Source organism: Impatiens glandulifera, chromosome 8 (genome assembly GCF_907164915.1).
Source record: "Impatiens glandulifera chromosome 8, dImpGla2.1, whole genome shotgun sequence".
Lineage (NCBI taxonomy): Eukaryota > Viridiplantae > Streptophyta > Magnoliopsida > Ericales > Balsaminaceae > Impatiens > Impatiens glandulifera.
The window spans coordinates 23,698,548-23,721,819 of NC_061869.1; the positions used below are offsets into that span (position 1 = coordinate 23,698,548).

Sequence of the window (23,272 nt, forward strand, 5' to 3'; positions counted from 1 at the left end):
TAACATAATATTGATTCACATTCATTCAGGAGTTATCGAATACAACCTAGTTATACTATATTATAACCAACCTAGTATTCATAATCACTAAAGAACATAAAATAAACATACTCATTTTGAGAACGAAGAGTAGTGGGTCACGATTTCAAACGGAGAGGTCGTGGTCTTAGTCGTCATCGTCGTCGTCAGCTGCTGCTCGTGGTCGTGGTCGTGGTCTTCAAGGGAGTAGGGTTTGAGAGTAAAGTCGGAGTGGAAAGTGAGAGAGTCGATATTCGTGAATGTTTTTTTTAATTAGGGCAAAAAAATTATATATACGATGAAAGACGAGAAATGTCATTCACGTATTTTCATCTAAAACGCGTGAGTTCATAAACGCGTTTTAGATGAAACGCGTGAGTGACATTTCTCGAATTTCCATTTACGGGAAATGTCACTCACACATTTTAATCTAAAACGCGTTTATGAACTCACGTGTTTTAGATGAAAACGTGTGAATGACATTTCTCGTAATTGAGCGGTAAATTAGGCGCGCGGGGGACATTACAGACTTTTCGCAGGACAAATGTGCCCTTTCATCAAATTTCACTCCTATTTTTTTTTATTTTTTTTTCATGTTTATTTTTTAGTATAAAAGTAAAAAAATAATATTATTTAAGTTTAAGAGTTATTTTTCTTAATTTTGTTATTATTTGTTTGATCGTTGTCGGGAAATTTGAGGAAATGACCCCAAAATAAGGCCAAATAGCCGATGGTGCGGGCCCATGATTTTTATAGCGCTGGTGACCCCCAAATTTTTTAATGACCATTTTACCCATGCGTCACGCACCCTCCAGGTGCGTGACGCACCCTGAACCCTATAAAGACTTAATTTTTTTTTCATTTTCGTTTCAGTTTCTCTCTCATCCGTCTTCTCCGCCGTGAAACCCTAATGGTGGCGGAGAAGATTTTCTCTTCTTTTTCAGCGATGAAGAACGAATCGAAGAGGATTTCGAACATATTCAACGGCCTATAGCTTCGAAGAACATCCAATGGAGACGAGTTTGCACAGCGCTAAGGATTTCGAACAAATTGACATTTCATTCGACCATTCCACTATATTTTGTCTTTATTTCATTATTGTTTGTTTTGATTTCCTATTCAGTTCGTGTATATTTCATTTACAGAACGTTCCTCATTGATTCGCTGATTCGTTGAATGCAGGTTGTTTGTTTGGTAGGATGCGTCACGTAGGATGCGTCACGCAGGGTGCGTCAAGATGGATGCGTGAAGAAGGATGCGTCATCTCGGATGCGTCAACTCGGATGCGTCATCTCGGATGCGTCATCTCGGATGCGTCAACTCGGATGCGTCATCTCGGATGCGTCAAGTAGGATACGATGCGTCAACTCGGATGCGTCATCTCGGATGCGTCAAGTAGGATACGATGCGTCACATTTATTTTTATTTTATATAAAAACCCAAATAAGCCTCGACCACTATTCAGGCTCTCTCTCTCTCTCGCACCCGACGACGCACCTGCCTCGACGACGCACCTGCCTCGACGTCTCTTCCTGCTCGTCTTCGTCTTCATCTTCTCGTTCATTCATTGACTTCATGAGGTTAGTTTTAGTTATGTTTGTTTATGTTCATGTTGGGTTTTAGGGTTAGTTGCTTCTTGTTTGCAAATGGTTCATTCATGGTTTATGTTAGGGTTTAGGGTTGGTTGCTTCTTGTTTGCAAATGGTTCATTCATGGTTTATGTTAGGGTTTAGGGTTGCTACATGCTTGCAAATGCTTCATGCATGTTTTATGTTATGTTTTTAGGGTCGCTTCTTGCTTTCAAATAGTTCATGCATGTTTTATGTTAGGGTTTTAGGGTAGGTTGCTTCCTGCTTTCAAACGGTTCATGCATGTTTTATGTTAGGAATTAGGGTAGGATGCTTCTTGATTTCAAATGGTTCATGCACGGTTTATGGGTTGGGTTGCGTCAAGCAGCTGCGTCAAGCAGCTGCGTCAAGCAGCTGCTTGACGCATCTGACAGTTGTTTCTAGCTATTTTGACGGTTGCTTTTCTTCTCGTTTGTTTATATTTGTTGTGAAATGTTTTCACAAACATTGTTGTTTTTCTTTTCCCATTTGTAGATGGCAGACTTCACGGTTCATGATTTTCCTGGTAGGATTTCATTGAAATCTGTCCTAGCCTTGAAAAAAGTATCTGATAGGTTTGAAGCGCTGGGTCTTATGGAGAGGGCTCTAAATTCTCAATTTCAGTATTTATTGAGAGGAGTCCCAGACTTGTTGTTCTCAGGGACCATTTTACATCAGTTGCTGGTTCGGAAGGTGAAGGCCAATTTGAATAGGATGATTTTCAACTTTAATGGGGAGGAATATACTTTTGGTCTGAAAGAGTACGCATTGATTACAGGCCTCAACTTCGACAGATTGCCTGAATACAAAGATGAATGCCGAGGTTGTCCACCCTTGCTGATAAAATATTTCAAAAGGAATACGTCAATTCGAATGATGGATTTGGAATCTATTTTCATGAAATGCACCGATAAGGAAGACGCATGGAAGATCGGGTTGATCTGCTTGATTAACCAGTACCTCTTCTCATATGACCCAAAACGGCTTTTAAATCTCAAAATCATCCATATGGTTGAAGATGTTGAAGATTTCCTCCGATTTCCATGGGGGAAGGTGTCCTTTAGATTCACCATGAGGGGTCTTGACCAGGACATGAAACACCACAGGTCCGTATATATGTCTAGGAAAGGGAGTGGAGTTACTAATTCTTTTGCTTATAACGTGTATGGGTTTGTACTAGCACTACAAGTGTGGAGCTATGAGATCATTCAAAACTTGGTCCGTAAATTCGCCACAAGGAAAGACGTTGATGGCCCTTTTCGCCCAAGGATACTGTTGTATCAATCGAAAAGGAAGAATACATTTCAGGAGATGCAATCTGCCTTTAACAGCGCTGTGTTTTCTAAGATGCAAGAGTCCTCCGAGGAGACGAGTTTGTACAGTGGGGAGGATTTTGAACACATTAACAATTCATACGATGATTTGTTTGAGGGAGTTACTGATGGGGGAAAAAGGAGAAAGGCTGATGAAGATGTTGCTGAAGATGATGATGATGAAGATGTTGATGAAGAACCTACTACTGTCCAACCTTCCAAGAGGAAGAGGAATGTTGAATATGATGATATATCCCCCCCCCCAGCAAAGCAGCCATCAAGCGTCGTAGCCTGCGTAACATGAGTCCCCCATCCGCAACTTCAACACCTCCATCATCACCTGCACGTGAACCGGCACCAGCATCTCATGTTCAGATAAAGGATGCCGAAGTGATAAAGAAGGATGTCGAAGAGATAAAGAAAGATGTCGAAGAAATCAAGAGAGACATAAGAGACATCAAATTGAATCAACAAAACTACTTTACGAGGTTTGAAAAGATGATTCTCAGTCTAAGCAACCAGTTCGCCAGCCATGTCACCAACCAGGTAATTCTGTTAGAGCTTTCTGTTTTTTACTACTTTATGTCTTTGACCCCGCTGCTTGACGCAGCTGCTTGCTTGACGCAGCTGCTTGACGCAGCTGCTTGACGCATCCTTAATTTAAATTCTTTTCACTTTTGTAGCAGGAGCAGAAGGAGAATGACATCGGTCTGAATGACAATCGTGACAATGAAGAGGAAGAAAAGCAAAATGATATTCGTGTTGAAGAAGAGGAAGAAAAGCAGAATGACATTCGTGACGAAGAAGATGAGAATGCCATTGGTCTGAATGACATTCTCGATGAAGAAGAGGAGCAAAAGGAGAATGAGAAGGTTAATAATGTTGAATTGGAGCAAGACAATGTTGAATTGGAGCAGAAGAAGATTGAGAATGAGATTGTTGAGGATCCGCCGATAGAGAATGTTGAGGCTGTTGTCCAGAATGAGAATGTTGTCGAGAAAGAGGCCGTTGTCGAGAAAGAGGCCGTTGTCGAGAAAGAAGCCGTTGTTGAAGAAGGGGAGAAGAAAGAAGAAGGGGAGATTGAAGAAGAAGGGGAGAAGAAAGAAGAAGGGGAGATTGAAGAAGAAGGGGAGAAGAAAGAAGAAGTGGAGAAGAAAGAAGAAGTGAAGAGAAAACCTATACAAAAGACTTTTCAGAAAAAGGTGGGGAAGAAGGTTGGGAAGAAGAAAGACGAAAATGACGAAGATGAACTGGAAATAGTGAATACTCCTCCTCCTCTTCCTAAGAAAGTCATATTGGTCACGAGAAGGAATAGGAGGCCGAAGAATGATCCAGATTTCACCGACCCCAATCTGAAACAGCCCAAGTTAAAAGATCCTATCACCGTCAATCCACTTCTAAAATATGACGATCAACTTCTTCATCAATTGCAAACATGGCTTAAAGATCCAAAGACTGACAACAACAGAATTGAGCTCCATACTATATTAGGTGATAAGGCATTATTTTGCCGAATGCTAAAAAGGTTCACCTGGCTGACTGATGATGTAAGTAATATTTATGTTAGAATAATTTTAGATTTGCAGATTGTATTTTAAATGTGTTTCTCTTGTGTAGGAAATCGATGCAGGTTGCTTCATTCTGAGAAGAAGAGCTTGGGTATATCCAAAGACATATAAGAAGAACTTCTTTATTGGAGATTGTTGGCTCCACACCAGGTTCACTGCTGAGTACGCTGCGTTTAACAAAAGTCGTATTGAGTTTGACATTGAAAACTTTTTCGAATACTTCTTGGGCGATGAAAGCAACTTTAGGAATAGTTGGAAACTATGCGATGATATATATATTCCTTTGAACATCAAAGACGTCCACTGGATACTTTGTGTTGTCCGTCTACAGCAATGGCGCGTAGACGTATATGACTGCGATCCTGGATGTTATGCTAATCTTGATGAGTTTGTGCTACCGATGTGCCAAATGATTCCGGTTATATTTGACAAGGCATTGCCTCTTGAAGATAAAAAAAGATTTCCTCTGCTCAACCCTGATTCCGTTTTGCCATACACAAGACGTCCAGAGTCAGAAGTTCCCAAAGCAACTAAGAGTGGAGATTGTGGTGTATTTGTACTAATGTATATTGAGTACTTGACTGCAGGTCTGAATCTAGCAGAAGTGACCTCAAATGAGATGAAAGCTTGGAGAGAAAAGTGGGCAGTGAGGTTATTTCATGGACTTGTAGATCCATAGGTTATTTATGAAACTTTTGTACTGTACTGATATCAAATTTTTGTAATGTTAATCTCAAACCTTTGTAATATGGTTGATTTAATGATATCAAATGTTGTTTATGATATATATGTTATTCTAATTAATTAAATGCCTGAAGTACACAGTTATATAAACCATGTCTAATGTAATAGGTTCTGCACTAATGTAAACCATGTTTCGTCAAGCAGCTGCGTCAAGCAGCTGCGTCAAGCAGTTTCGTCAAGCAGCTGCGTCAAGCAGTTTCGTCAAGCAGCTGCGTCAAGCAGCTGCGTCAAGCAGTTTCGTCAACCAGCTGCGTCAAGCAGCTGCGTCTAGAAAAACACTTGGTACAAAAACCTTGTCCCTGTATTACACACCAGAAAACTACAAAAACACCAGAAAATACCAGAAAACAACATTCAATGAATCTTTGTTACAATACAATACACTTTACTGAATCCTTGAATCCTTGAATCCTTAACACAACATTAACACCTCCACACAAGACATTTGGTAATAAGTCTACAAAAACAACATTAACACCACAACACAACACTAACAAGTTCATTCTAAGCTAATGGCTCGTAAGATTGAGATGATGGCTCGTAGAGCTGAGATGAGGGCTCGTACAGTTGAGATGATGATGGCTCATTCTGCTGAGATGATGAGGGCACATGCTGCTGAGATGATGAGGGCACATGCTGCTGAGATGATGAGGGCTCATGCTGCTGAGATGATGAGGGCTCATGCTGCTGAGATGATGAGGGCTCATGCTGCTGAGATGATGCTCTTGCTCTTGCGGTAGACGATGCAGGCATCACTGCTTTGCATGTTGCTCTATTATGTCCTAGACCTGCACATGAACTGCATCGTCTCGGGACCTTACGGACCTCACCTTGGGATGTCCTACGTTTAGTTTGTGGCCGACCTTTCTTAACCTTCACAGGTGGTTTTAGACACACGCGTTGTTTGATAATATCGGGAAGATCCCAATTCTCTTCATCACCAACCGGATAACATGTCTCCGCATATGCATTCAACCAAGATACAGTTGTATAATACCTATGAGAAGGAAAATAAAACGATTAAAAATAGGTTAAATAAATAAGTTCAAAACGATTAAATACCTTGAGCATAAGTCGTAAGGAACCACATTCCTGTGACGGGCAGCAGCCAGTGCATGTGTACAAGGAAGACCGGAGACTTCAAATACCCTACAAGTGCAGTCCTTGTCCTTCAAATTGACTTTATAATGTGCCTCATTATCATGCACATACAACTCAAATCGGTTAAGGGATGATACGGTATAGAATCTTGCTTTCTCAAAACCATCACATAATAACTTTTCATACGTTGGAGATAAAAATTCTTGGTGGTTGGACGCTTTTTCTCTTCTATCATTAAACCACCCTTGTAATGTTGTTCTTAAAGACTCAAGCATTGCTGAAATTGGATACTTTCTGGCTTCCCTGCACTGACTATTCAAACTCTCTGCATAATTGCTTGTGAGTTGATTGTATCGCTTACCGGGGAAATATGCTCTACTCCATCTTTGAAACCCAATCTCTTCCAAATAGGCAGCAATCCTATGATCTTTAACCCTGATCTTGTCAAAAAACCGATTAAATTGGGGGATAGTGTACGCACGAGAAGCCAAATCAAACTCGACATGACAATTATCAGTTTTGAATTTGGCATTAATATTCATCTTTATGTGATATGTGCACGCACCGTGGTCTGCTTCTGGAAAAACAGCACACAAGGCATTGGCTATACTTGGGTGTCTATCGGATACGAAGACGAGATCATCAACTAATCCAATTGCTTCTCTAAGTTTTTGCATGAAATAAGTCCACGAGTTATTATTCTCTGAATCAACAACGCCGAATGCAACAGGATACAGTTGCTCATTGGCATCCAATGCAACAGCCACCAATAGTTGACCTCCCACCTTGTGCTTGAGAAAACTTGCATCAACACACAATACGGGACGACAGAATGCTTTGAAACCCCTAATTGAGAGGCCTAGAGACATGAACATATATTTGAAGTGCCCGTGCTCGTCTGTCTGAATATCTGTTATGGTACCCGGATTATTCTTCTCCAACATGTATAGGTATAAAGGCAATTTTCCATAGGAATCCTCTACCGTTCCTCGCACCGCCGTTAAAGCCGTTTCCCTTGCCCTCCAAGCCTTATTATAAGTCAAAAACATCCCATAATCTGACTGCATGTCTTCAATTATTTTTTTAGGCAAGTGGTTATGGTGATGGTCCATGTACTTACCCTTCATGCACTGCCCAATAACCCATGCCGGTGTTTGCATTTTTTTTCCGGCCTCGACAAAACTGAGCATGAGTGTTGTCGATTGAATTTCCGAATCTCAAACATCTCGGAAAACTTACCTTTCACAGCACGTAAGCTCCACTTGCATGTCTCATCCATACATTTCACATACCAAAGATGTTTTCGAGACTTTTTCACTTTGAATTCAAAATGATAAGTCATCGCATATTTATATAGCGTCAGTTGAAGTTCTTTTTTAGTATTAAATAACGTACCGACTTCCAATACGGTTTCACTAGTTAACGCCAATGCAAATGAAGGGTCTGTCGGTGATACGTCTGTAGGGTCTGTCGATGGTGTACCCATTGACGCTCTTGCACTAGATGGTGTACCCATTGACGCTCTTGCACTAGATGGTGTACCCATTGCTCTTGCACTAGATGGTGTACCCATTGGTGTAGGTATTGACCGGTGCGGCGTGCGTGCAACTACTGATGCAGGACTAGTAGTAGCTTGGAAATCACTAACCCGTTCATAATTAAAGTCAATAACGCGTTCATGATTAATCAGTTCATGATGAGCTCGTTCATCTTCTTCTCCTCCTCCTTCATTATCACTTTCAAATAAAATCTGTTGAGAAACAACTCGAGAAACAACGCCGGGTATACTTTTTTGAGTAATAATTGGTAGTGTAGTATCTTGACTTGGGTACTTCTCTACTAATGAGACACAAAGTGGTGACGAAGATGACGAACTTCGACCCGATATCAACCGTGATAAATACATGCCCACATCTTTATCTCCCTCAATAACAACAGGGGGAAGTTTTGCAGAAGGATCATACATGACTTTAATCACTAAATCATATGCAGACTTTTGCACGTTAATCGTCTCATAGATTGTATCAACTAATTGAGCAAATGTAGTACATTGAGGTATATCCATGGTTTTGCATGATTGTGCAGAGAAAGACCTGGTACCATTGGCTGCAGTTTGTCACTCTCCATTGTACACAACAAATACGTCAGCAAATACTTCAGCTGCAATTGAAAAAATGATAGTATCAATCGAGAGACACCGTAACAATGAAATGCAAGTAAAGTGTATGGGGTGCGTTACGCATCTGCGTAACGCAACTACGTGACGCAACTGCGTTACGCAACTACGTGACGCAACTGCGTGACGCACCCAGTTTCCGCCGCGACGGTGGCATTCCACCTATTCATTCCCTAATCACTACACCCTAACAAACAATGCAATCCAAGAGATAAATGAAGAAGGAGAAGAATACATGTAGCAGCAGAAAGAGACATTGTGAAGGAAGAGAGGATTCCGCCGTGTCGTCTTCGTCGGTCGGTGGTTGGGTTTTTTAGAGAGAAGGAGGAGAAGTGAAGTGAAGAAAGGGAAGAAGAAAGAAAGAATGAAAAGAACTGACATTTTTTTTATTATATAGGAAGGGCATTGTGGACTTTTCACAATGCCCTCAGATGCGTCACGCAACGGGAGGGTGCGTGACGCAACGGGGGTATTTTCGGCAGAAAATTGTTTGGGGTCACCAGCGCTATAAAAATCATGGGCCCGCACCATCGGCTATTTGGCCTTATTTTGGGGTCATTTCCTCAAATTTCCCTCGTTGTCACCCCTTCAAAACTGAAGTCTTTATATTTGATTGGATCTGAAAAGAAATTGAATGATTTTTCTGTAGCCGGTGGAGCTAAACAATGGAGTATCGGAAAATCAAGGATGAGGTTCGCCAAATTTCTCTACAAAGTAGTCGTCAATTTAGCATCACTTCTTCTCTTCTAAGTTCTTCAATCTACTATTTATTCGATTTCCCCCTCTTTCTCAGTGTGAAATGATCCAGTTAAGTTGCTTTTGCTCTTGCACGCGTCCACAACTGAATCCTTTTGATTTCCAGCTTACTATGCATTTACTGTCATCGCGATTTCTATTCACACTTCTAAAACTTATACGCATTATCAGAGCTCGTAATGAATTTTGGCTACCGCTTTAGTTTGGATTTGAATGCAGTTTGTTTGCTTGCTTGCTTGCTTGATTCTTCTCTAAAAAGATCTTTCATTTACTGTCATGGCTATTTCTATTCACAGTGATTTGTCTTGTGAAGGGGCAATATGAATTATTTTTTCTAGTATTTGTCTTATTTAGGGAGTTCAAAACATTGTAGCTTAATTTTCCAACTTTGTATGAGATTTGCAGGATAAAGATGGGGGTGATACAATTGCAGGCGATGTGGAAAGCTCGCCACCAAAATATCCTTCTGGTTTCTCATTTATCCTTAATGCTCATACATTTTTGGCAACATGGTTTGATCCATTATAACAATCTTGTGGATTAGCAGGAACCTTGTCCGCCTTTGGTGGAAGTCCAATCGGAAGAAATAAGTGGAAGCGCAAGTAGTAATCCCTGACTTTATGTTTTGAGCGAAATAACAAGTTCTTATGTGTTTACACTTTGTTTCTCTAATTGTTTCCAGGTCAATTGTTACCATTGCCTTAACTTTTCTTACAAGCTCCCAAGCAATATTAATTGTCTGGTCCAAAAGGGCTGGAAAGTACGAGTATAGTGTCACCACAGCAAACTTCTTGGTAGGACAAATTCTGAAATCTCTGGTTACAGTTACCATGAAACATTATTGTTTTCTATATAAGTGTCTGCGAAATAAGTTCCTTTGTTTATAATTAGGTTGAAGCTTTGAAATGTGCTCTTTCACTGGCAGCACTAGTAAGGATCTGGAGTAATGATGGTATTACAGATGATAACAGGTTCCTTTTCTCTTAAACCTCCAACCATCTCTCCATCCTTGTAGGAGATAATTCAGCATCTTATATATCTAGCATTTTCTTTAAGTTTGAAGAACTATTTTATTCTTTCCTCATTTAAAATTAGGTTAAGTACAACCTGGGAAGAAGTTAGTGTTTACCCTGTACCTGCAGCACTTTACCTCATCAAGAATTTGCTTCAAGTAAACTTACTTCTTCAACTCTTTCCCCTCCTTTTCAATACAAAAGGAAACGAGACTTATTTGTTTATGAAATTGGTCATTATGTGGCAGTATTACATATTTGCATATGTGGATGCTCCAGGATATCAAATACTCAAGAACCTGAATATCATTAGCACTGGTGTGCTGTATCGCATTATTCTGAAGAAGAAGTAAGCCCTTGATTTACTGTATCTTGTTTTATCTGCTATGAACAAACATTTACTATACTTTCTTTTCGGCATTCTAGAAACTTCCCTACTCCTAATGTCATTGACTGTTAACAATCATTTAATTTCACATATCATGATAAATAAACTTGCATTAGGTTGACTTTCATGCGTTAGGCGTTAGGCCTCCAACTTTTACTCATGGTCATGCACATTGAAATACAAATACATATTAGGTTCAGCCATTATACAACAAGGATGATAAAAGGTCCTTCAATTCTTTTGGATAGATGTTCATTTTACTTCTTGAATTTACATAAAAGGCTCGTTCTGTTTTCACAACTTGTGTCGAGTTTGTTTTGCTTCCTCTACTTTTAAAACAACTAAAATTATTCCCTATGTCATTTCCTAGTTAACTCTGTTGAGTTCTTAAATCTTCTCTATACAATTTTTGCATCTCCTTATAAAAACTATTGAACAATTAATTTGTCATGGTTCATGTCTAAACTTATTGATTTGATTGTTAACAGAAGTTGACTTGATTTTAATTGATAACATGAAAGCGGACAGAAGAAATAACATGTGCGTGTCACATAAAACGAGGAGGGTCACTTTCTTCGCTAATGATAGACTATTGATGACACATTAGTTACTGATATTGATTTTTGCGAGTTCTCTTTATTTCTTGAATAAGTTTCCTTTCCCAAAAATGCTAAATTCTACAATTTCAAGCTTCATTATTGAGTTAATCTTTGTTTCAGGTTGAGTGAAATTCAGTGGGCCGCATTCATATTATTATGTGCAGGGTGCACCACTGCACAACTTAATCCCACGTAGGTTCATTTTTATCTTCTATTGAATGAGACCTTTGCTCTCCATTTTCATGTAAACCTAAGTATCTTCCTTGTACTTTTATTTTTATGTGAAGCCAGAAAAATATACAAATTTCATTTCAGCCATCATTTCCAGATACTGTAATTTGGTGATGGTTTTTGCTTATACTTTCTTGGGATGCTCAGAACTATCTGTCTTCTTTTGACAGTATGTTTAATTATAACAATTGGTCATACTTTCTAGCAACATCCTCATACTCGAGTCTTGATCTGCATTTAGCATCAGGTTGCTGCTAATTCGGTTTAGTCCAAAGACAATGCAAACACCTGAAACGCACCAGCCTAGAGATCTAGGATTTGCAGATGGAAATTTAGATGAGACGAGAATGACTTTAGGCTTTAGAGGAGATAAACCAGATTCAATGCTATTTCATATATTACTCCAAATAATACATATTGTGTACTATTTATAAGCTACTAACCTTCTAACTTATTCAACTCATTACCATACTACCCTTATACTACTAGTAATGGTTCTACTACCAATAACCATACTTGATACTACTCTTATACGATTACTAATTACCATACTATCCCTATACTACTACTAATTACTATAGTATCCTTATACTACTAATTTATCCTACTACTACCGTTCCAGGATGATGGTTTCTCTAATAAATTTGATTATCGTGAATAAGAAGTTTGTTAGTTAAACTATATTATTCCAAGTCATCACCAAAACAAGAATTACCTCAACCTGTCAAATGTCTTGGACTATGTTCTCAGTCGATCATGTATAGCATTAAATTAAATGGGAAGTTAAGTGTATATTGGATTAATGTTCTGCATGGAAAAGTGATGAAAGAAAGATAGCCATACTCATTCCATATCTCCTACAAATGATTTTATGCAGATCTGATCGGGTACTTCAGACTCCTTTGCAAGGTTGGGTGATGGCCATTGTGAGTTCTGGCCCTTATTTTCTCAATGGACTGAAAATGTTTATTTTTTTGGCATTTGATACTTAGTATTAAACATTTGATAACTTTATGTAGGTCATGGCACTCCTAAGTGGTTTTGCAGGAGTTTATACTGAGGTAAATTATTATATGCAAATCATAACAGCCTTAAGCCCATTTAGAAGCACTTTTTTGGTTCAAAATCTGAATCCAGATGAGAAATCGCCAATTAATTTCTGGATAAGTTTTCTTCTCAAACTTGAGATATCTGACAGAAAAAATATTGTTTCCAAATAGGCCTGCATCATCCTACTTAATGAATTCCTCAAAGAAGTAAAGGACCTCTTTTCCTGACATTTTATATACTTTTTATAGGCCATAATCAAAAAGCGCCCTTCAAGGAACATAAATGTGCAGAATTTCTGGCTGTATATATTTGGGATGGGCTTCAATGCAATTGCAATTGTAGTCCAAGATTTCGATGCTGTGGTGAACAAGTAATTTCACGGGTCCCTTTGTCTTTTAAAATCCTTTACATTGTCTTCCATACATACTTCATACAGCTTTCATTATGACGTTTCTTTATCATATATATTATCGTTTGAAAACTTGTTTTACAGGGGATTCTTCCATGGATACTCACTGATAACAACTCTGATGATTCTTAACCATGCGCTAAGGTAAATAAATTTGGGACTATATCATCAAAGTTTGCTCATGTTTTCTTTTAAATGTTAAAAGTTTGTATTCAATAGAATTATCGCGAATGCGACTTCTAATAATACAAACAATGTCTATACCACGTTTTAAACATGTACCATTCATTAGGAGGCCATGTTGAATTGTGTAGTCTTGCTCATGTATTTACTTCCAAATAGTGTACCCTTATGTTTCTTATTGGTCTATCAAGAGAATGAGAAAACTAGCACTCAGGGCAGTTTATTTCAAATCCAAACCACGTTGGAACTATAGGCCCCTAGCTTTCTTAGACCTTGTTTGATGTAGGTTTTATTTTTTATTTTATAAAATCCTGTTTGATGAAAAGTGGATATTTGGATTAAATGACCGTATTTAATATTTTAAATTATTATAAAAATAAAATAAGAGTATTTTAGTGTATAATTTGAATGATTTGGTTGATGATGCAATATAAGAGGATCCAAATAAACATTCATCAAACAAGGCCTTAACGTTTTAGAGGTTTTAGGTAGGGTTTTGTTGTCTAATAAACTATGGATAACTTTCATAGCTAAAAAGTGTCTAATAACATTCTAACATAATGTATAGTTGTTGCCTCATATAACCCTTCCTAAAAATCTGAGGCAAAACTAGATACATAATAAACTTACTTATTTAATTTTCTTTCTAGCCTATCCCTTTGTTCCCTTCATAAGTAATAATAGTGAGTAGAATGTTCAATATTGTATTGCCTGACAATTATCATGTTTTCTTTCACCCGATAACTAATTTGTTGGTAAAATAACGCAGTGGAATTGCCGTTTCCATGGTCATGAAGTATGCAGACAATATTGTCAAGGTATTAGCTATTACCTATAACCTAGTATTATTCAAATTCATTGGGTATAACTCAAGTGGTAAAAGTGTTGAACTTTAGAAGTCGAGGTCTCAACTACGATTTCACTGAAAACACCTCGCTAAATCCAATTAAATAATCTTGTACGTTTGGGGTTAGGGAAAAGTGAGTTATTTGGATCATTTTTTCAATAAATATTGTGAAGGTATTAACTATTACCGATAATGAGTAATATTCAAATTCATTAGGTAGTAATTGAAGTAGTAAGAGTGTTACCCTTATTTGAATTCCAGTGGGGTTATGGAAAACTGGGCTATTTGAGTAAAAACAACCTAAAGGCCGTAAATCCACTAAATATGCAACTTTTGGCTCTTGAATTAATTGCAGGTGTATTCGACATCAGTGGCGATGCTTCTGACAGCAGTGGTTTCTGTGTTCTTATTTGGTTTTCATCTATCACTTGCTTTCTTCCTCGGATCCATGTAATTCTTCATCTTCTTCTTCTTCTCTTTATGCTAATAATTTTTTACTTTTTTACTGAATGTTCTTTGTCATCTGTTTTCTGAACAGTGTTCTATCAGTCTCAATATACTTGCACTCGGTTGGAAAAGTTCAAAGATAGAGGAATGGTCATTGACTCTGTAGAAGGACCAGATATAAGCATGTCAGATTTTTAGGCGATTTTTAGCATCATTTATATTTTATCGGCTCACAGAAACTGCGATTTTTCGATTATTCATTTCGAAGTGAACATGGCTTTGGAGCTGGTGAGTCGGTCTGGTCTGTACATGGCCAAAAAATGGTGAAGGAAATGGGTAATGTCTTGCCTTGAACTGCATGTGAGATTTGTGCATTTTTCTCCTACTAACCAATTCTAGGTTGATATTACTAGTCATTGTTTATAATGAATAGAAATGCTTTAAGATATAAATAGTAGTACAATCATTAAGAATTGAAAAAAATGGTATGAATTATGTTTGAGTCTATTTGGAAACTTATATTTTTGCCGAAATTACGATCTCAATGGAAAACCGTAAGACTTAAAATTGAAAATTAGTTCATTTGTTCAAATTCAGTTCCAGATTCATGTTTTTCATACCACCCAACTGCTATAAGTTATATTGAGTCTATTTGAAAACTTATGTTTTTTTTTTAATTACGATTTCATTGGATTATTGCAAGAGTTAAAATCAAAAGTTAGTTCATTTTGTGCAAATTTAGCTCAGAATTAAAGTGTTTCTGAAAAATAAAAATTGATATATATTAATAGGATATATGATCTTTTCAAATATGCCAAATAATTTTATTCACATTGAAGATATATTAATTAAAATTGTGTTAAAAAGAAATTTTTAATCACAAGTGTAACAATTTTGTAATTCAATCAAAACTTTGTTATGTTTGCATTTTTAGTTGATTTTATATGATTAATTGTTTTAAAATTAATTTACAAATATATTAAAATATAAAGAGTTAGATATCCAAAAAAAAAAAATTATTATACGACGACTAAAATAATAAGAGTCACCCTTAATAACTAAGATATTGATTAAAGTACCAACAAAATTCAACTCTATTAAAATAAATTGTAAAAACAATTTATGACATAGATATGAACAAGTCTTTTCCCTAAAGAAACATTATTCAAAAGTAAATAAATAAAGTTCATCCATAGCCAATTTAACAGCCTAAAGAAGAAAAACATTCATCTCTAAAACAATTTCTCCAAAAAACAGCAGAAATGTTTACAATTCCTCTCTTGTCGAACCTTGAGATGATGTTCCACGGAATGATGCATAGGCTTCAATTATTGAGACGTAAACATCTATGCCTTTCAAATACTCGTCCTTGCTTAAGAACTGCAAAACCACGGCACGATCATTGTGATTTTGACAAACATTAACAAAACAATGCAATAATATGAAACGAAAAAGCGTAAAAAGACGAGGAGTTTGACCTCATTGTGATCATGAAGGAGAATGGGAGTGTTTGCCATAGGAGAAAATCCAATAGCAGGTATGCCAAGCTCCCGAAAGTAGCGAGAATCTGTGGAGGCAGGAAAAATCTCGGGTTTTCCTAGTTTTCCACCAGCTTTCTTCACAGCTTCTTCAAACAAGCCCCACCATGGATTTGAACTGTCAGTAGCTGTGATAGCTGGCTTCCCAAATTTGTCATGAACAGACACTTTTTGCTTGAACTGCAACATGTTCATGCATTATTAGAACAATGAATGGAATTAAGCCTATGTTTGTTTTGGGAAGATTTTTGGTTGGGAGTGCAATTCTAAATCATTTGTTTGTTTCCTGAAATAAAGAAATATAATTATAGTTCCAATGGAATCGAATGCATATGATTTTTGTAAGTTTTAATTTTATTATTCATACTTCAGAATTACATTATTATAAAATTTTCAAACATAAGAATTTGGAGACTTATAACTCATTGATAGAAGAACAAAAATTCATGTTCTCAATGTCATAGTTCGAGTCTTCACACTTAATCATTAGAAAAAAGATATTTGTAAAAGTACAACAAAAAGAAAAAAACAAAAAATTCCAAATCACATGTGGAGATTGAAAAAGTGCAAGAAAAGAAAGTTTGGTCACCCAACCCAAGTCATCTAGTGTCACAAAAATCATCTCTTTAAAGGATAATTCCAAATCAACGAATGAACATTGATTTAATGAATATGGTCAATTTGGGTATCAAATTTATTCATGTTAATCATGATATAAAAAGATCTGTTATTTTTGTCCAAATTCGCAATGATCTAAATCTAATAAATAAATAGCCAAACATAATCAAAACAAAATTCTTTATACCAAATGAAGCAGACATTCCGCTGTAATTTGATTATGATCTTGAAAATAACATACGAAGAAACAACTATAACATTGATCATTTTGGGGTCATGCTAACCACCCCGAAAATAAACCCGGGTCACAAAAAGCAATATGAATCAGGATCCAAAAGAATAATATAGTCTTAATCCCTATAAATTCTTATTAACTTTGGTGATTTTTCAAAAAAACCATGATTATGATCAAATATTAGTTTCCAAATAGTCTTTCTTGATTCCAATCTTTGTTTTCATATTATTGTGTTTAATTAGTTGTATAAACTTAAGAGGAGATGGGTGAAAATTTGTTTCAAGTGCATTTTCATTAAGAGTGTAATTGAAACCTTCTTAATTCAATCGAACTAGTCTAAACCAAACCCTAAAATGATTAGAAGTTAACATTTTCTCAAACCCACTTCAAATTTGTGCATTTCTATGTAAAAATTGCTTAAGAACCCTAATTATCATTACTTCTTTAACCTTCCTAAACCTCATCAAAACTCATACTTTTAGAGACACTCTATGTTGTTCTTACTAACCCATCTAAAGATCATAAGTAATGAAAGAACTAAAAGTGTTTATCATTACCGAATATGTCATGTTCCTGGAAACTGGCGCCCATTCCTCTGCAATTCGTCTCTCAACAGAAACTGGATCAGCAGTTGGTGGTATCCTAACATCAAACCCAGCTTCGGCCTCAGATGGCTGAAGATTCATCACAAAACCCTAAAATGGAAACAAATATAAGATCAGAATGATTAAGAATCAGATGATAATACTAAACCATTGAGATCTTACAGTGGGAGAAGAAGTCCCAGCTTTCAGGAACGCCATATTCACTGATATGACATCGCCTTCTTCTCTCAAACCAGATTTCACCAAATCAAACTGCGAAGTTCTGAATCTCCTCACACTCTCAACACTCTTCAACAAATTCTCCATAGCAGAGTTATCAAAAAGCTTCGCTCCATGACCAGGAGCACCAACAGCTTTAATAACCGTCCACCAAGGGCATCTCTCGCCATAGAAAGCTCTATAGTTTTCGCCAGGTGAAGCAAGACCTTCATCAAGAACGATTCCAACATTCATTTCCTTGAAAACATCTGATATTGCAAATTTCGCAGCGCCTTCATGTCCGCCAGTCTCCTCATCAGGTACGAAAGATAAGTATATAGTTCGGAGAGGCTCGAATCCACGATTCTTCATTTTTCGAATCGCTTCCATATACTGCATACCAACGCACTTCATGTCCTGCGATCCTCTAGCGTAGATTCGGCCATCGGAATCGATGTGAGCTCCTAAAGGAGGATGAATCCATTTTGATGCTTCTGAGGGAACGACGTCTGTATGGGAATTGAGGAGAATGGAAGGAAGATTCGGATCTTTTCCAGTCCATTTGAGGATGACGACAGGTTTACCTGAGACGAATTCAATGGTTTGGGATTGTAGAGAGATTGAATTTGCATCGGAGATGATGAATTTGGCAGCTTCAAAGTAATCTGGATTGGGTTGGGCGGTGTTTATCCGCAAATATTGTTGAAATCTGGATAGAACTTCCGATGATGATGAAGAAAATGATGGCGAAAGGTTGAAGAAGAAGACGATAAGAGTGAGAAGGAAAAGATGGGAAAGATTACTCATCACTGCCATTCCCGAATTCAATACAATAAAATTAGTGTTTCTTTTTTTCTCAAATGTTAACTGCTTTATATAGATTTTCTTCCTTTTTTAAATATAAAATATTTATAGGATAATCATTTCTTATACATCACCCAGTCAAACATAATCATTTACTTGTTTGATATTCAGAATATTTTAATATATATATTTTAAAAAATGAAGTGTTTAAATATTTTTTTTAATGATATGATTAGATGATATCAAACAAACTTGTGAAAAAAAAAATGAAAAAAATAAAAATTTGCTTAGTCTAAGTTTATTATCGGAAGAGGAAGAGAAGCTAACAAAGTAACAGAGGCCACATATTTAATTCACATAATTATAGCCTTGTTTTTTGTAACCCATTAATCTCTCAAACTCAAATCAATTATCCTTGTAATTATCCATAGTGATTTGAATACAATATTTATTATTTATGAAAAAAAAATAAGAGTAATATATATGATGTCTTTATGTATATTTAGCTAATTTTAAAATATTATATTATTTTAAATTTATCTTTTATTATATATATTTTTTTTTTTTGAAATTGTTGATTAATCGTATATTTTTCAAACAAGGTGTGTTTCTAATATTTGATTTAGAAATTATTTTTATTAACAAATTTTGTGTCCAAATAAAAAAAATAAAGGTTTGTTATTAAAGAATAATGATAATAGATATGATTTATGCATTTGTACAGTAAAGATATAAAAAAATATTATTTATATATACATATTTTAAATAAAAATAATATTATATAAATATTCGAATTAGTTTTAATTGATAAAATTTTTAAATTTATAAATTATTATATAATTTGAAAAATATCTAAAAAATGCAATACATACCTATCAATCATATAAATTAATAACATTCATTATATATATAAAAAAATACATATCAATCATATAAATTGATAACATTCATTATATATATAAAAAAAAGTTTAGAAAACATAAATTATCAAACATTAAATTTTGGATTAAATTACAAATCAAATTATATAAAATTTTAATTGAGTCTAATATTCCTTTTTATTATATACTTATTTGAAAAATAAAAATATAAAAAAATTATCTAATAAATTCATTTAAGTTTTTTATATTTTTTATATTTATAATAATTTTGATTATTTAATAACTAAATTTAGTGATGATGGATATTTATAAAATATAGAAAAATAAATAAAATAAATAAAATAAATTATTTAAAAATAAATAAATTAATATAATAGATAATTGGACAAATATAAAGAATATTTAAAATTAATATATATATATATATAATTTTAAAAAAATGACTTGTTAATAAAATTATTGTATGTAGTGTCTTAATTTATTTTTTAAAATTAGAAATTATTATAATATATAATTGGACAAATATTAAAAAATAATTAAATTAATATAATAATTAAATAAAAAAATGTGCTAATAAAAAAATATCATATACAACGTGTTTGATTTGTTTTATTAATAATAAATTATTAAAAACTATTTAAAATTAATATATATTTATATAAATAATTAAATAAAAATATAAAAATAAAATTATTTTTTCAAGTGTCTTAATTTGTTTTTTTTATAATAATAAATAAGTCTCAAATATATTTTTTAATAAATTAAAACTTAACATATTTAATTAAATATATTTTTAAAATTTTTAATTTAAATAATTTAATTATTTTAGTTAAAATTTTTATTTTTATTTTAACAAATACTTTTTTATTTTTTTTATTTCAGTCTTTTTAATTTCTACTTTAAAACTTAAAATACATCTTTAAATTCCTTTTCTAATTCATATATATATATATATTATAAATTAAAATAATAAATATTTATTATATCTTTTTTAATTTTTATATATATATAATTAATAATTTTAATACTAAAAAATAAAAATAAAATATATTATTAAAATATCTCTCACCCATATATATATATATATATATATATATATATATATATATATATATATATATATATATATATATATATATATATATATATATATATATATATATATATAAATTATCTTTCAATTATGTATTATTAACCTTAATTTGTTTTTTTAAAAAACCTTAGGGCTATTTCATTAAAAAAAAAACCCAAAACAGGGAAAAAAAATACAAAAGTAACATCTGATTTAGACAATTTCTAGATTTGACAATAAAACAAAAATTGAATTACAGATAACATCAACAATCAATTAGCGCTTATAGCGTTTTTATTTTGATTCTACTTGTGACTTTCTCAAACGAAATATCCCATATCTAGTAGAGATTTCTATTCTCTTCATTCCTTTCGATTCCTCTCCAAAATTGAATGAGTATATTTCTATCTGAAGTTATATATCCCCAAATATCTTCAGCGGTTCTATTTCTTCTATTACGAGTTCTTGAATTTCTTTTTTCTAGATATTATAGATTACTGCTCCAAAGTAGGATTTCAACATACTTAAAATGATCTTTCTTTTGCTTTATTCTTCATCCACTATTGGATTTCTTCCCATGTTCCTATAAAGTTGATGATGTTAATGTTTGCAGCATACCTCCTCCAAATTTATATTACAAAAGAGCATTTCCCAAATAAATAGTTTATACTTTCCTCAACTCTCAAACATAATACACAGTTGATATCATGAATGTTTGTGTATTTTCGAATTATGTCTTTTGTTGTCAACATTTTCATGTATACCATCTAGAGAATAAATTGGTGATGAGGAATAATCTTTGGAGACCATACCACATTATTCCAATCTACCTCATGTCCTCTTGTTCTAACCATTTCTCATGCATTTCCTGTAATGAACTTTTCGTTGCTTTCTGTTTTCCAGCATATTTCATCATTTCTTTCATTGAGTTGTTTTTGCATCATAAGGTTTAGGATTCTATCACCTTCTGGAATATGCCTCAGAAGTGAATCACATTTACCTTCATAGATGTCTCTAAATGAGTACTTGATGCATTCTCTTCTAACTTTGCTTCCTTGCATTTTTTCTTTGAATATAATCTGAATATTATCTATTCAAGGATCATACCAGAATAGTACACTCTTTCATTTCCAATTGTGGTTTGCACCATTTGAAAGACATCTTTTCTTGTTTTTAGGATCTTCTTCAAAGACCATGCCATTCTTTCATTGATGCTTCGTGTCCAGATACTCTGCTCTTCTTTCATAAATCTTGTATGCACTCATTTGACCCACATGGAGTCTGTTTTGTACTCCTACTCCCATAAGCTTCTAATGGTGATGGCTTTGTTCCATTCAACACAACTTTTTATTCCTAGCCTGCTTTCTTCTATGGGAGTGAAAACATTCTCCCATTTGAATTTTTTGCCTCCTCTGCCTTGTGTTCCCCACATGTAATCTCTTATGATTCTATCGAGTTCAACCATTACTTTCTTTCGGATGACTATCTATTGTGCCCAGTAGCCAATAAATCCAAAAATGACTTTTTTAACGAGCTCGATTCTATCTACATAAGAGATTTTTTTGTAGCCTAACCCAAGACAAAAATTTTAACATTTTCTATTAGTTGTCTGAAGTGATTATATCGGAGTTGTTTTGATGACATGGGTACTCCAAGGTATTTCACTTCTAGTTCACCTTCCTTGATTCCCATAATATTGAATATTTTTTCCTTCCTTTCTTCATTAACCCCTACATAGAAAGCCTGACTATTGTCCTCATTGATGTATAAACCTGTAATACTCGAAAAGATTATTAGAGCTTCTTTGATTATACTAACAAATTCAAGATTCGCATAAGCCACAAAAAACAGATCATCTGCAAAACATATATGGGTTATTGTTTCTTCTTTGCAATACGAGTGAAATTTGAAATGATGACTTCTCAGAAGCTGTTAGGATCGAGATCTCCCTTGGAGGACCGGGGTTCTGGTTTCTAAGGGTTGAACACTTACAACACAACACACGCTCTGATTGGTGATAGTCCGGTTAGAGACTACAACCGTTCTTAACACTACGCAAGCTGTCACAGACTCTTGAACCGAGTTCAAGGGCGGAAATGTCTATTTCAGCTTGAAGCAACACACACGACTTGGATGATGTTTATGAGGAATCAGTTTAAGGATTATGAATAGACCGGTTTTGATTAAGGAATAAGATTATATTCCGGTTAGTATTGGTTCGGTTTTAAGTGAGTAAGCAAGAAATTAGAAAAAGACACGAGACAAGAATTTTTTATGAATGTTCGGAGCAAACCCTCCTACGTCACTCCTTCTCAGATTATGAGAAGGATCTCCACTAACTTTGAGTGTTACAACACTCACACAATGTCGGACGAGTCTAACTCGCTACTCGCCAGTTACACCACTTCACCTCTTGATGTAATACAAATATCACAATATAACAACAATGCTTTCGGTAAATGAAATTCGCTATCTAGGTTCGCGCGTGAGATTTCTTTTTCTCTCTTGATATTTCAGAACCGTTATAAATGAAGACCATTCGTCTTCCTTTTATAGTAAATGACATCCCAACGATCATCTTCTTCTCTCACCGTAGGATTGGTCAGTTTGAAACCACGCCGGTTCAGAGATGTTGCGTGCACGTTTCATCTTTATAACACTTGGTAAGCATGCATATACCGGTCAGGTATTGATGATGTGCGTGGTTTACAGTTTTGGACACGTGTCAAACATGCACCCTCCGGCTGTCTGATTCGGATCTTCGAATAAGCAGATCATCATTGTTTTTATCGCATGCTTCTGATCCAGATCTTATCTTCTTGCATTTTCCCAAGAAGTATCTATTTCGTCATATTACGTCATCTTATATTT

General features: G+C 34.8%; 2 protein-coding genes across 2 annotated transcripts; one reads left to right on the plus strand and one right to left on the minus strand.

Annotated features, from left to right (window-relative positions):
* The first annotated feature begins 9,128 nt into the window (after window positions 1-9,128).
* On the plus strand, window positions 9,129-14,967 carry LOC124911876 (CMP-sialic acid transporter 2-like). The gene is made up of 15 exons (XM_047452406.1): window positions 9,129-9,219; window positions 9,689-9,752; window positions 9,831-9,885; window positions 9,966-10,077; window positions 10,175-10,254; window positions 10,379-10,454; window positions 10,545-10,645; window positions 11,404-11,475; window positions 12,392-12,440; window positions 12,534-12,575; window positions 12,813-12,934; window positions 13,058-13,117; window positions 13,926-13,974; window positions 14,359-14,453; window positions 14,542-14,967. Exons 1-15 carry the CDS (start codon window positions 9,193-9,195, stop codon window positions 14,591-14,593), a joined length of 1,056 nt encoding a protein of 351 aa, XP_047308362.1. The 5' UTR covers window positions 9,129-9,192; the 3' UTR covers window positions 14,594-14,967.
* Window positions 14,968-15,561: 594 nt separating this feature from the next.
* Window positions 15,562-18,500, minus strand: LOC124912471 (aminoacylase-1). The gene is made up of 4 exons (XM_047453096.1): window positions 17,609-18,500; window positions 17,399-17,536; window positions 15,929-16,168; window positions 15,562-15,830 (listed from the first exon to the last, which is right to left on the minus strand). The coding sequence occupies exons 1-4, from the start codon at window positions 18,458-18,460 to the stop codon at window positions 15,717-15,719; spliced, it is 1,344 nt and encodes a 447-aa protein (XP_047309052.1). The 5' UTR covers window positions 18,461-18,500; the 3' UTR covers window positions 15,562-15,716.
* Between the last annotated feature and the right edge of the window lie 4,772 nt (window positions 18,501-23,272).

Coding starts and splice junctions, on each gene's coding strand:
- LOC124911876 (XM_047452406.1), top strand. CDS start 9,193: ATGGAGTATCGGAAAATCAAGGATGAG. Junction 10,255..10,378: donor GGTATTACAGATGATAACAG/GTTCCTTTTCTC, acceptor ATTTAAAATTAG/GTTAAGTACAACCTGGGAAG. Junction 12,935..13,057: donor TTCGATGCTGTGGTGAACAA/GTAATTTCACGG, acceptor CTTGTTTTACAG/GGGATTCTTCCATGGATACT.
- LOC124912471 (XM_047453096.1), bottom strand. CDS start 18,460: ATGGCAGTGATGAGTAATCTTTCCCATCTTTTCCTTCTCACTCTTATC. Junction 17,537..17,608: donor CTGGGACTTCTTCTCCCACT/GTAAGATCTCAA, acceptor TTTCCATTTTAG/GGTTTTGTGATGAATCTTCA. Junction 16,169..17,398: donor CCAGGAACATGACATATTCG/GTAATGATAAAC, acceptor AACATGTTGCAG/TTCAAGCAAAAAGTGTCTGT.